General features: G+C 45.2%; 1 protein-coding gene across 1 annotated transcript in view; it reads left to right on the forward strand.

The window, feature by feature from the left end:
- Window positions 1-13557, forward strand: part of LOC126384223 (triple functional domain protein-like) — an 82968-nt gene that overhangs the window by 47154 nt on the left and 22257 nt on the right. The window contains exons 3-9 of the mRNA XM_050035186.1: window positions 1363-1437; window positions 5618-5732; window positions 7477-7669; window positions 10437-10541; window positions 10712-10908; window positions 12249-12501; window positions 13250-13372. Coding sequence (XP_049891143.1) covers window positions 1363-1437; window positions 5618-5732; window positions 7477-7669; window positions 10437-10541; window positions 10712-10908; window positions 12249-12501; window positions 13250-13372 — 1061 coding nt within the window. The remainder of the gene's footprint in view (window positions 1-1362; window positions 1438-5617; window positions 5733-7476; window positions 7670-10436; window positions 10542-10711; window positions 10909-12248; window positions 12502-13249; window positions 13373-13557) is intronic.

Consider the following 13557-nt stretch of genomic DNA (forward strand, 5'->3'; position numbering starts at 1 on the left):
GACATGTTATTAACTAGCCTGTGGAATAACCGCAGGTACCAGCCCTGGAAATTAACCTGACTCCTGTCTGACTGCTGAGCGTGGACACTTCCTGTGTCTGTCCTTTCAAAGTAAAGTCACACATGGTCCAGACATATAGGTTTGGATTTATTTTGACAAGGAGCAGCTCCTAATAGAATTTCAGATATGTTCTTGTGTTTTTTTTCTGCGACTAAGCGACCAATGAAATCTTGCCGACTAATGACCTTTCTGGTCGACTAACATTTGGTCGACTATCAGGGGGCAATCATAGCATAAACCCTGAATGAAGCCGTGTTTCTCTGGTGCTGTTTGGCTTGTCGGAGACGGACGGCTTGCCCGGCGCCTGGTATGTGTGCTCACATTATTTGTGATCCAGACATTCACGCTGAGCGTGGATACTTCCTGTGTCTGTCCTTTCACATTGAATTCCCACATGGTCCAGTCATACAGGTTTTGATTTGTTTTGACAAGGTGCAGCTCCTAACAGAGTTTAACGTTAATTACAAGACAATTATAAGCACAGCCGTTCTTGGCTTTCAGTGTCTGATAGCCCACCACGAATATTTTCGTCATGTCTTGTCTTGTCAACAAAAATGAAACGTAGATTTTTTTCTTAGTTTTTATTATCAAGATCTAATTTTAACTCAACTTTGTCTTGTTTTTGTCATGGAATAAAGTTTGTCATATTTTTTTCATCAACGATTTTAAAACTGCCTCACATGTGATGAAAGACATCTGCAGCTTTATTCGAGAACCTCAATAAAAGCATTAAATGTTATGAAAATGTCTCTCCCTACAGCCCTAATGTCAACCCTCACATTGTGGGAATTCTCTTAATATCTGCAGTGTGTAATAGTGTTGTGTTTAAAACTAGTTGATGGGAACTGAAGTGGCATTTGGCGATTAATGTAACTTTACCCCGTTTCACCTCCGTTACAGTAAAAGCTACAACAGCTCTTTGTTTCCTCTGAACTTCCCCTCGGTTTGGCCTCACTTGTCTCACCACGACTGTTTCTCCAACCACAGCCTCGGTGCTTCCTCTTGGTGTGTGTGTGTGTGTGTGTGTGTGTTTGTGTGTTTGGGCGTGTGAGTGAAAGTTACTGACTTTTTCCTCATGATGCATGCAATCCGAAATTGGACTCAATCCCCTGTGTTTAAGAGCTGCAGATCTCCAGATTACAAGTGGACAAAATCTGCTCTGTCCCAAATAATCTGCCCTCAAGGAAAAAAAAAAAGAGTCATGACCGACAGAGTGGGAAAGGACGGGGAGAGAAGGCTGTTTTTTAATTCTTTCCATTCAAACCTCATTGTCTTTTTTTTTTGGTCTTTTTCTTCATCCAGGTTTCAGGAGAAATGAGGAGATGAGAGCAATGGAGGTACTTCCCATCCTCAAAGAAAAAGTTGCCTTTTTGTCAGGTAAGATGTGTGTGTGTGTGTGTGTGGTGATTGTGGTCGACACAGTGAATGAAACATGAAGTCCTTAGTTTGTTTCACGCCCAGCTCGACCGTACTGTACACACTCCCACTGCTTCTTCCTCCAGCTCTCCCTCATAATAATAGTAATAATAATAAGCCGTGCACTCTGCCTGTAAAAACTCACGAGGTCAGACTGAGGCCCAGACACTTAACCCTTTGACCCTCCCTCACACTCTGACTACACATTATACACACTGTGACACACACAGACAGCCATTGTTTAGTCAGTATCAGCAGGACTACAGAATAGTAAGCTACAGCTGTGTCCTTGCCCCCTTCAAGGGAAGCTTAGCCATGTCTGACACACACACACACACACACACTTGAGTCGTGCCAGGGAAAACTCACAGGAGGCCGAGCAGGAGATATGGACTGCCAAGAACATCCAGCAGGATTATTTGTACAACACACAAAAACATTATTCAGCCCGTGCATATGTGTGTGTGTGAGACAGAGTGTGTGTATCATCATCTCATGTGTCTGTGTGCACGCCAGTGGAAAAACGCTCGCATCTCAGCAGCGCTGTATCAAATTCAACAACAAAGTGAAATATATGTTAATTAGCGTCTTTGTATTTGGTGCGCACGCTTCTCTTTGGTCGGCTCGGGTGTGCGGCGAAGGTCACAGGCAGGAACACAATGACTCAGACAAACACAGAAATTGAGAGAAGGAGAGACAGGGCGGCGTTGCCATGGAGATGACTTACTCTACCGCATCCCATAGTAGTTGCTGGCGGAGTAATTGGCTTTGAAATTAGGGAGGTAGAGGAGGGACCGCTGGTGAAAAGGAGGGTAAGTGAGCTAAGCCTATTATCCCAATTCTAGCTCCCTAATAATTCGGCCATGTTTGCCCTCGCTCATGTTTGCCTGTTTGCCACGTGAGCGTTTGATTTCCTCCTCTGAGCAGCCGGGTCGAGCCTACAGGCACACTGCAACCCGACTGAACTCATTCATTTGTGGGCAGAGGGCAGGCAGCTTGTGTTTGCAAGTTCCCACGTGAGTGAGCAGCTCTCTGCTTCTGCAACTGAAGTGAAAATCATTATTAAATATTATTATACAGGGTGTCTGCAGGTCCTGAAGAAGCCTTAAAATGTCTTGAATTCAATAACATTAGGCCTTTTAATTTCTTTTTTCAAAATGAGTCGAGCTCTTCGGCGTGAAAGGCCACATTTCTGGTGTCACAGATCTTTAAACTACCACTGACCCTTGTCCAGTGACGCAGGCCCAGACATTTCCAGTCAGCTCCGCTAAATGAGTGCTAAATCCACACCCTTACATCTATTGTGCAAGTCTGTGGTGCTTTTTGTGGTTGGCTTTGGACGGTGGTGGCGTGTGGCTGCAAGTCACTCATCAGGATGAGGAAATCAAGTCACCAGTGTGTAAATTCTCCTTGTGCATATCTGTGCTAGCAAGCTAGGTCGAGGTTTTCAAATGTAAACATCAAGGAAAAGACGGAGAAGAATGGGCACCAGCTGAACTAGCGCCCTGCTGACCATATCCTCCGACTGACTCTGGAGACCTCCCAGACTTTTCCTCTAGCGCCACCTTGAGTTTCACGATTACGCTTTGAGTGAAATATCTTAGCTGTTGCGTTGAGTGCTGTGCAGTGTAGTCACACATTTCTGTTCCCCTGAGGATGAGTCATGTTTAGCCATCATCAGGTCAACAGTTGATCTAAAGCTTTGGTTTATGACCAGCAACACTTATGACATCATCATCAGCCTCAGCTCCACCTTGTGTTTAGTGCCAGTCAGCAAATGAATGAATGAAGACATTAAACTGATTAACATACACGAGATTACAACACACAGTGAAGCTCTTGATGTATTTGAACTAAAGTTGCATTTTCTTCTCCGTGTGCTTGGATTGAATAATTCCCATCTCCTCGGATGTCATTTTGGGGATCCCCTCTAAAATGCTCTGTGCTCAGCTTCCTCACTGTCTGCCTCGTATTATTAGAACGCTCCATTAGTGTAGAGTCTCAAGCAGAGCTAGTAGTAATTCAAATCAATTGTAAATCTCTTGCCAAGGGCGTTTTAATTTAGCAGCCTCAGCATCTCATATTTGTCGAGACCGTCGCTCATTCATTGGATTAGCTTGGTTGTTGCTGTGATGCTTCTTGTGCTCCACTCAGATATTTGCTGATCTAGTGACACAAATATGAAGCTCAGCTTATTTTGAGTGTGTCAACTCTGTGGATAACGCCGGACGACCACGGCTCCACCTGGCTCAATGAGTCCAAACTGATAGAAAAGATTTTTGTACACTTAGATCTCTGCAGTGTTTCACTTTGATTGAACTTTGGCTCCATCAGTCCGTCATCAGAGTATACATGAATCTACAGTGGACAGGCAGGTAAGAGTAATCTCATTCCTCCTGGGAGCTGTAGTTTTTTCCAGCACTGAATGGAGTACTGTGAGGCGTTCAGTGGAAGCCATGCTTGTTGTAAAATACGAAAAGGGACAGAACAGAACTGCTCCTCCAAACTGGGGGCTCACAAGTTTTGCTGTCAAATGTAGTCCCCAGTCAATCAATAAATCAATATGTTCACATTTTCCATGCAGGCATGTGATATAAAAGCTTTCTTCTTGAATTCACAGTAACACTCAGCAGCTGATACACATTTAGGACTGGGCGATATATCGAAATATTTTCAAGCAAGATATAAATTAAGACAACACCGTTGATATCTCCACAAAGCTCCGTCCCCTCACTCACTCACAAGTTCTCCATCAACACTCAGAGAGACACAAAGCTGCTCCTCTGTTTAATCTGTCTGTTCATTAGTCCACAGTGTGACATCGGTCTACATGTTGCATGTGCCACACTAAACCAGTCTGTGAGATGAATGAAATAACTGTGGCACACGTGCAATCCAGTGCTGCGCTGCTAGTTTGTGTGTGAGGTGGATCATAGCGTGTCACCGTTCTTCTTGGTAGTTGTAGTCTAATGTGTGACACAGAGACAGCGTGAGACACTGAGTTTTTTTTTTTTTACTTCATTTGTAGTTTTGTTTTGACAGCACACGAAAAAACTACAAAAAAAGAAGAAAAAACAGACAAACTCCTGGACAGGTCACCGGAGGCAGCACAACACAGCTCATATGTCATCAGCAGTCAGCTTTCTGTTAGGGGTTACATTCAAAGACGACATCAACAGAGCGTCAGGCAAGAGTCCTCTCAAGTCCACACCAGTCTTATTCCATCTCACCCTCAAAGGGAGTAAGAATAAGCATCGCCAATCAACATCCCATATACATGTAAATACAGAGAAGAAATTGGAGATAAGTAATAAATGTGGTAGTATCCTTTATCCACATTTATACGTTTAATAAAGGAATGTGAAGCAGATAAATACAGCAAAGAAATCAAGAAATAATTAAAACAATGGTAATAACAATAATAATGATAATAATAATGAAAATAATAAAATCAACAACCACTGAGCAAAAACAAACGAGCTGATAGAAAATAATAAATAAATTGGCGACAGATGTGTTTAAAAAATGCAGCGACCACACCGCCATTCATACAAGACGTATATAAGGAGGACAAAGTGTCTCTGTCTCTGTCCCTCCCTCAGCCTCTCTGTTGATGCTGTGCAGAAATAGATACAAATATTTAAATCATTTTCCAGCACCAGATTCAATTGAAAGGCCGACAGATGGAAAACAGCTTTTTAACTCCGCCCGCAAAGATTTTTAATTGTTTCAAACCTACTTGATCCTTTTATAGTCATGTTATAGTTTAGTGTCCTGTGCAAGTTAACGTGATTTTTCTTATTTACATGTCGTGCAGCTGTATATTTTCAAACAGCAAATAAAATCCCTGTCTTTGCATTTTATTTTGATCACAGTCTGTTTTTATAAAAGTGTTTGTGACATGTCAGATGTGGGTTGACATGCAGCTGAAAACATGGAGCTCATCTCGTAGAAAATACCGAGATATATAGATCATGTGCCGCCAGTCAGCCTGTAAATACTGAGATATGAATTTTTATCCATATCGCCAAGCTCTAATTCATATGATCATTTTGTTGTGAAATATTCCTTTAAACCCCAGAGTGTATTTTCTCTCTACTTTGCTGAATCTGTGTGTTTATGTGTGTGTGTGTTGCCTCAGGTGGCAGAGACAGACGCGGTGGTCCGGTGTTAACGTTTCCATCACGCAGCAACCACGACAGAATACGAACGGACGACCTGAGGAGACTGATCGCCTACCTCGCCGGCATCCCCAGGTTACACATTCATTACATTTGTTCTGTGCTGTGCGTGTGAGTACAGCGTGTGTACAGTGTGTGTGTGAAGCAGCGCCTCATTACAAAGCAAACACCCGGAGCAAGTGGACGAGGCTCTGTAAGTGAGCACGTGAGAGAGCTGAGATAAGCATGTGAGGAGCGAGGGAGGGGGGGGACAGAGACAGAGAGGAATAATTCAAGAGCAGTTAGCTTGCCGCAGCTCCTTCGCTGCCAAAAATCAGTTGTAGAGACGCGGCGAGATGCTGAGAGGGAAAGCCTGAGCTGAGAGAGGGGTGTATCAGAGGAAACGAATGATAGGAGGAAGGAGGGATCATCAGAGAGGGAGAGCAGCGGAGAGAGAGAGCGAGAGGGGATTAAATCTGACAGAGCGGAGAGCGCATGTGCGAGGAGGTGTGTGTTTGTGTGTGTGTGAGCGAGGGAGTGAGCCAGTGTGTGTGTGTGAAAGCAAAACAAAGTGTCGCAGTAGCTGAGGCAGTGCAGCAGCAGCAGCAGCAGCTCCTCACCTCGCAGGTAAAACATCTCTCCAGCTCTCTGTTTACGTCTCTTTCATGTGGCGCTTGTCTCCTCCCTCCATCCGTCTTAATCCATCCGTCCTCGCTCCGTCTGCTCATCTCCATTTAAGTCCCCACATCATCCCCGTGTGCTTGAAAATGAGAGTAAATTCACTGTAAATGATCCCATTTTGACTTTTTCACATCCTCTGGGCATTGCTCACCCACGTCGTCACCATGTCATGTTCTGCATATTTGTGTAATCTCTCCTAACTGTGTGGTTTTGGTGAGCAGAGGTGTTCTATTTTGGGAAAGGCAACATCTGCACACTGCTGCACACTGGCTATCTACTGACAGGGAGAGGGAGAGGTTTGGGAAAAGGACAGAGGAATGTACAGATGCAAAACAGACGGATACAAGATTTATATTTGTCGTGGAAGTCTAAAAAAAATAAGGGAAAGGATGCAGGGATGTTTTTTAAATGTGTAAAACTACCACAAGGAAAAGAAGCAGGTCAGGTTTGCTGAATAAAATAAGTAGTAGTGATAGTAAACTCGATGGCAGACGAGCTGCGGAGTTGTTTTGCTCCTCAAATCGAGCAGAAAAACAGTTATTTTTTCGCACCATCTTATATAATGACACCAGATTTTAGTTTCAGGTGTGCAGATGTAGTTTGTGTGTGTGTGTGTGTGTGTGTGTGTGGTTATGTGATATAATGTTGGCCACAGCAGAGCCCCACAGGGAGATGAGGTTGCTGATGCACAAATGTGCTGATTTGTATTTTTATATTTATGCACACATTTGTGACTCATTCGTCGCAGGTTTCTGTGTGTGTGGGTGTGTGTGGGTGTGTGGGTGTGTGGGTGTGTGGGTGTGTGTGTGTGTGTGTGTGTGTGTGTGGGTGTGGGTGTGTGGGCGTGTGGGATGTGTGTTTGCTGCGTAGGCTTCTCACAGTATAGAAAATGCGTCATCTCACTGTTTGTTTTGATTCTCTTTTCTTCTCTCCCGTTTTCAATCTCTGTCTCCCTCCTCTCGTCTTTCTCTCCTCTCTCCATCCCTCTCTCATCCTTTCCCACGCCTGTCATCTGTCTCCTCTCTCTGTGGATTATACTCTCTCCAATCTCTCACCGCCCCTCCCTCCCCTCACATCCTCCCTCCCTCCCTTCCCCCCCTTCTCTCTTTTTCTCTTCTCTTTAATTCCTCCCACTCACGCCGACCTCCATCCATCCCAGCGAGGAGGTGTGTAAACATGGCTTCACGGTCATCGTTGATATGCGCGGCTCCAAATGGGACAGCATCAAGCCCCTGCTGAAGATCCTGCAGGAGTCGTTCCCGTCCTGCATCCACGTCGCCCTCATCATCAAACCAGACAACTTCTGGCAGAAGCAGAGGACCAACTTCGGCAGCTCTAAGTTCGAGTTCGAGGTAGGACGGGGAAAAGATTCATTAACTGCCTCCATCTGAAACGGCAGACATGTTTTTACACTCTGAAACAGACAGAAGCAACACTTGTAAATAATGTTAATTAAAATGCTGGAGTCCGTTTGGTTTAGGGCTGTCAAAATGTTTCGTCTTCTCACCAAACACAACAGCAGGAGACGCTCATAGATGACAAGTTATGTCATAGCCCAGAGGAGAATTACCTGCTGCCGTTAAGATGTGAGGCTATATAGTTAAAGCTGCACGACCCAGAACAACACCACTTGTGTTATGTAATTATGCTGCTCAGGTGAAGCACAGTTTTAGCGTGCCGTAATGACGTTTAAAAGCACCCAGATAAAAGAAATCAAGAGCCTCGGTGCCACATGCGCCAGTGTGAAGTAATGAGTTATAAAAAGACGAACATTTTCCCCTTAATTCGCTGTCAGCTGAGTTGTCATAACGACCGCTGTAGCCAGCTGAGCTGCTCATTGTCAGCACATTTCATTATATTCCTCTCCCCCGCTGCTTTCAGATGCGCACATCAGCAGCCAGCTGTCCGCCAGAGGAGCAGTTTCATCACGTCCAGCCCTAAAACACATCACGAGGACGAGTGTTTGTGATGCTGCTGAGCGTTAAAACACATTTTCACAGCTAATTTCGTGATGCGTTCACAAGAACAGGCTTATTTTTATGCTCATTGTTGAACGAGCACCAAGATGTACGACACTGAACACACCGCGGCGTGGGCTAATCAGTGCAGGCTTCCTGCTTTTGAAGTCAAGATGCCTTCGCCTGATCCTGAAGCCTGTTTAGTTAACACGCTCTAACGAAGACCAGATAACAATTTCCCGCTCATCTGTCATTAAATGAGCTTTCTTACTATGATAGTGACGAGCTTCATGTTCGTAGCAGTGAGGCGGGGGCGGAGCTCCGTTTCTTTGTACAGTATGTGCTTGTATTCTTGTACACTGTGTTTCTAATATGCTCCCTTTAGAGTGGACGCACTGGTGTGGACTGATTGTTCACACACACACACACACAGGTCCAGTGTAGTCTGATAACTTTCTATTGATTATCAGGGAGGAAGAATAGGCAGATGCCAGAGGGCAGGTTAGTTATCCATGAGCTGCCCTGCTACGCCACACAGGCATTGATTGGATACTCTGCATGTGTGTTTGTTTCTGCGTTGGTGGAGCACAAGGCGACCTCATACTGTACATCTGTTCAGATTTCTAGAGGTTGTATGCCGAGGAAGTTTTTTTTTTTTTTTCATCTTGTATTTTTAAGTACATTTCCTCCAGGACTGTTGCTAGGACTACAGTCAGAGGGAATGCATGCAAAAATTTTTGGTCTGCTGCGTCCAGCATTCACACCACCAATAAGCTCCCAGCGTGCGCGTTACTGAGTGTTACTGTAGCGAGTGTGTGTTTGTCTCCAAGTGTGGATCGAGGATTCTCTCCTGGCTCGGTGAAATGAAAAGCAGAGACGGGACACGTTTCTCTCCGGGATGAAAAGAAGGGGCGAGCCGGAGCGCGGAGAGCCGACCGCAACCTCCATTTTTGCTTGCTGATAAAGTGCTCCACAGTTCAGTGGGAGAAAGATGGTTCCCATCAGCTCTGAACGATTCTCATCCTCACCATTCAACAGAGTACAAATCAATTAAGTTGAACAACAATAGAGAACATGGCTATATCAGTATTTTCCCCTGGCAGGAGCCGCTGTGCTTTCTTACCCAAGGACAACAGTGTGTCTCTGCATTGTTTGGCCTACACAAAGCTATCTAGCTATCGCTCTGTCTCAATCCATCTCCGGCCATGTGTGTGGGGGTGTTGTGCGGAGGTGGCTTAGCAGAAACACAGAGGCACTAAAACCAAACAGGGAGACATTTCCTTACTGTATCTCTGAAACTGATATTGTAACGGCAATTGCTGCACGGAGAGGATTTGAATTTCACTTAACTCTCAAGTGAAGGACGACCAGAGGCGATCAAAGAGAAAAAACTGTGCCAAGGTGTTTATGTGTTTCACTCTGAGTTTAGAAGTCACAAAATACAACGTGTCGTGGGTGCTGGAGCGTTGGGTCTGTGATGAAAAGAGGAGATGTTGAGTTTCTTGGTTGGCTCCTTTTTAAATATCCCGTGGCAGTAGTGGTTCCCAACTGTTGGGTCGCGGTCCTTTCAAAATGGACCGCAAGTGACTCGAGAACAGGTCGAGTTTGTAAGAAACACATTTTATTTTGAAATGCAAAGAATTTTCTGCACAGAGCTTTTATTTTCAAGTGCTGTTTCCTGCTGTAGAGACAGAGACAGCAAACTAGCTTGACGACATGTTCAAATGCAGGTATGACACTGAATATATTTCACAGTGTGGACCTTGAGCTGACGACTAAAGAGAAACCTGGACCCCGTTGCTCGGCCAGATGAGAATCACTGTCCTGTGGTATCATAAAGCTGCTGAACTGGCAGGATACGGAGGATAAAATGTGCTTAAGTCGCGCCATTGATGTATTTAGTTATTAATTACACAGCTCTCCTGCTGCTCTGCTGTCATGAGTAAATCCTGTGTTGCAGGTTTAGGGGTTGGTCAGTCACGTCTTCTCTAAATAACTTCAACAGCACAAGACGGCAGTAAATAAATGCAGCGGGAGCAGAGGAGAGATTAGAAGCATTTTGCACTCAATTGACTGAAATTAACCTAAATCCGTTTTAACCCCTCTCAATCCCTCCCCCTCTCTCTTTCTCGACTGCTACTCCTCCACCTCTGCTCTCTAGACCACCATGGTGTCATTAGAGGGCCTGACGAAGGTCGTTGACCCCTCCCAGCTGACGGCGGACTTTGACGGCAGCCTGGACTACAACCATGAAGAGTGGATAGAGGTGAGATCGACAAACGCGTCCTGTCACTCAAGCCTCTCTGTCTGATCTGAAAATCTAGAGAGGAGCTGTGCTCAGTGAACAGAGAGCAGGGCATGAAACCAGAGTTACATTCTGTCACATTCACAATCGTACGCCGCCTGACTCAGGTGTTTCCCTGTGTTTATATCCAGGTGCGCGTGGCGTTTGAGGAGTTCTCTGGTCACGCCACCCAGATGCTGGCTCGACTAGAGGAGATGCAAGAAACCGTGTCGAGGAAAGACTTCCCGCAGGACTTGGAAGGAGCCCGGCGGATGATAGAAGAACATGCCACGCTGAAGAAGAAAGTCATAAAGGCCCCGATAGAGGAGCTGGACACTGAGGGTCAGAGGTCAGTGGTCGCTTTTATGTTTTTGCTTGAGTTTTAACTGAACAGAGAGCAAAGGCCTGAACCTGTTTTTCCATCTATTTGGCCTTTATGCCCATATTTATCATGATGATGTGTCTCCCCGCTTCTGCGAAGGTTGGCTTTTCACCCGTCTTCAAGTGTAGTCATTCAGAGCAACTATTAACACTTGCCGCCGAGAAAAAACTTTGCTAGCTGTTCGGCAAATTTATGCAAATGTAAAATGCTGTAGACTTATGCATATAATGGTAGCGTATTGATTTGTGAGGAAACCCTGTTTGGTTGAAGGCAGTTGTTTTGTTGGTGAACTTTGTGAGTTGTAATGCAGCCATTGTTAAATGTTGCTGTTGTTTCTGGCTTCATATGAGTAGAGGAAAAGTTTGCTAGCTGCTGGTAGGGGTGTGCCATCTCATATCGTTAACAATAATACTGGTATTATTTTTAATATGATATCAACAAGCATGGCTGAAAGTGAAATGATCAGCGACTCCTTGGTGGTTCCAGTAAAAAGAGGAGCAGCTTCAGTAGTGTGGAATAAACTGTGGCGTCCTGAATGTTTTCCTTCTCTTAGCGCTCAGAGGGAACTCATTCAGCGGCTCCTCTGGCAGCAGCACAGCGTCTCTCCCTCTCCTCTCTGATTCTGTCACAAACCTTTGNTAGTTTTTACTGAATATTTGAAGCAAACTGTGAAACTACATCACTGATTTTGTTGCAGTTCTGTTTTATTTCTGATGTTATTTTTACTCACTTGTCATATTGTCAAGAATATTGTTATCGCAAAAATACCCTCAAATATCGTGATATTATTCCCCTAGCCACTAGGCTAGTTTATACACTGTAAAATACTATAGGTTTGTGCTAATAATGTTAGCATGTCGTATTTGTATTGTGTGTTTTTTCTATGAATCCTGTGAGTTGCGTACTTAGGTGTTAGGTCATGTTTAATGTGTGTTTTGAATCAACTGAACTTTACAGCATTTCACAGAAACCTCAAGAGTTTTTAAAGTGTAACTGCAGAGTGACACAGACACGCTGTGCACAGGTGTAAATGCTCACAACGGCCCAGGCCACATGTGTAGGCTACGGCAAAGGATCTGTATGGAGCTGACGCACAACTATAATTCCTGTTATGCTTGAATCTAAATGTAACATCAGCGTGGAAATGGTTGTATCTCCTGTCGATGTGATATCTGTCTGTGTCATACAAATATTCTCAAACAACAGATTTACGCAGATGCAAAGCTTTGATGAGTGATGCATTCACAGCAAACCCCATCACGAGTGCTGCAGCCTTGACATTAAAACAGACATTCATCCATCTCCAGGTTGCTCCAGCGAATCCAGAGCAGTGAGTCCTTCTCCAATCGTAACGGCAGCAGCAGCGGCGGCAGCGGTGGCAGCAGCAGCAGCAGTGGCGGGATGTGCAACGCCGACACCCAGGGCCTGGTGCCGCGGATCACCCAGCTGCTGGACAAACTGCACTCCACCCGACAGCACCTCCACCAGGCCTGGCACGTTCGCAAGCTCCAGCTGGACCAGTGCTTCCAGCTGCGCCTGTTCGAACAGGACGCAGAGAAGGTCGGTGTCATTCAGCATGAGCGGTGATGTAGCGGTAATCTATAACATCAGTTGGTGATAACTGTAGGGCAGGCAACTGCCAATACAAACAAAAACTTAATTACACCGACAGAGCGGCATTGATTTATGCTGTTTATGTCGAGCTCATGGAGTCACGTGCTTTTTATTCTGGCCCTTAAACAGCAGCTTAAACTTTATCCCTCAAATAAAATGAATGGCTTTACCCTCCGCCACATCCCAGGATGAGAGACAGGAAGATGGAGGAGAGCTTATGCAGGTACAAAGCCACCGACTCTGGCTGCCACCCAGACAGCTCAGGTGATGACAGCTGCAGCACAAAATAGAAAGAGACGGAGAGAGAAATTCAGGGATCCATGTTTGAGTGAGTAGAATAAAATAGCAGGTTGCAGCAACAGAGAGAGCTGCAGTCTTGGATACACTGCAGTCGTAGGAGCTTGTTGCTAGGACACCATAGGCCACGAGTTTGTTCTCTAGGAGAGCCTGAGAGGATACTCTTAATAGAGGCAGTCCATTTCTCTGTATTCTGGCCTGGAAAAATGACAACTATCCTCACACTGCAGCAGAACACAAACACTCTCAGGTCTACCCACACGGCTAAGTGCCAGCTGTTTGTTTTTACCTGCTCCTGCAGTGATCTGTGAAAGTTAATGGTGAACCCGTACCTGGTGTGTATATGTTGTCATTCGGCTAACATCATTTCTCTCCGTGTCTGTTGTGTCATTCTCAGATGTTTGACTGGATCATGCACAACAAGGGTTTGTTCCTGGCAGGCTACACGGAGATTGGCAATAACCACCCCCACGCCATCGAGCTGCAAACCCAGCACAACCACTTCGCTATGAACTGCATGGTAAGACACACACACACACACACACTGATTCGCAGCAGGAGGTAATGCTCTTCCGCCCACTTGGACTATCAAGTCCATGCCCTGCACTCTGTAATCATATAGTTATTGCACTTAGCATCAGCTTCTAGCACTGTGTTTGAGTGTTGGTTTGGAGCAGCCTGTGTGTGTGTGTGTGTGTGTGTGTG

The sequence above is a fragment of the Epinephelus moara genome, chromosome 22 (assembly GCF_006386435.1).
Source record: "Epinephelus moara isolate mb chromosome 22, YSFRI_EMoa_1.0, whole genome shotgun sequence".
Taxonomy (NCBI): Eukaryota; Metazoa; Chordata; class Actinopteri; order Perciformes; family Serranidae; genus Epinephelus; species Epinephelus moara.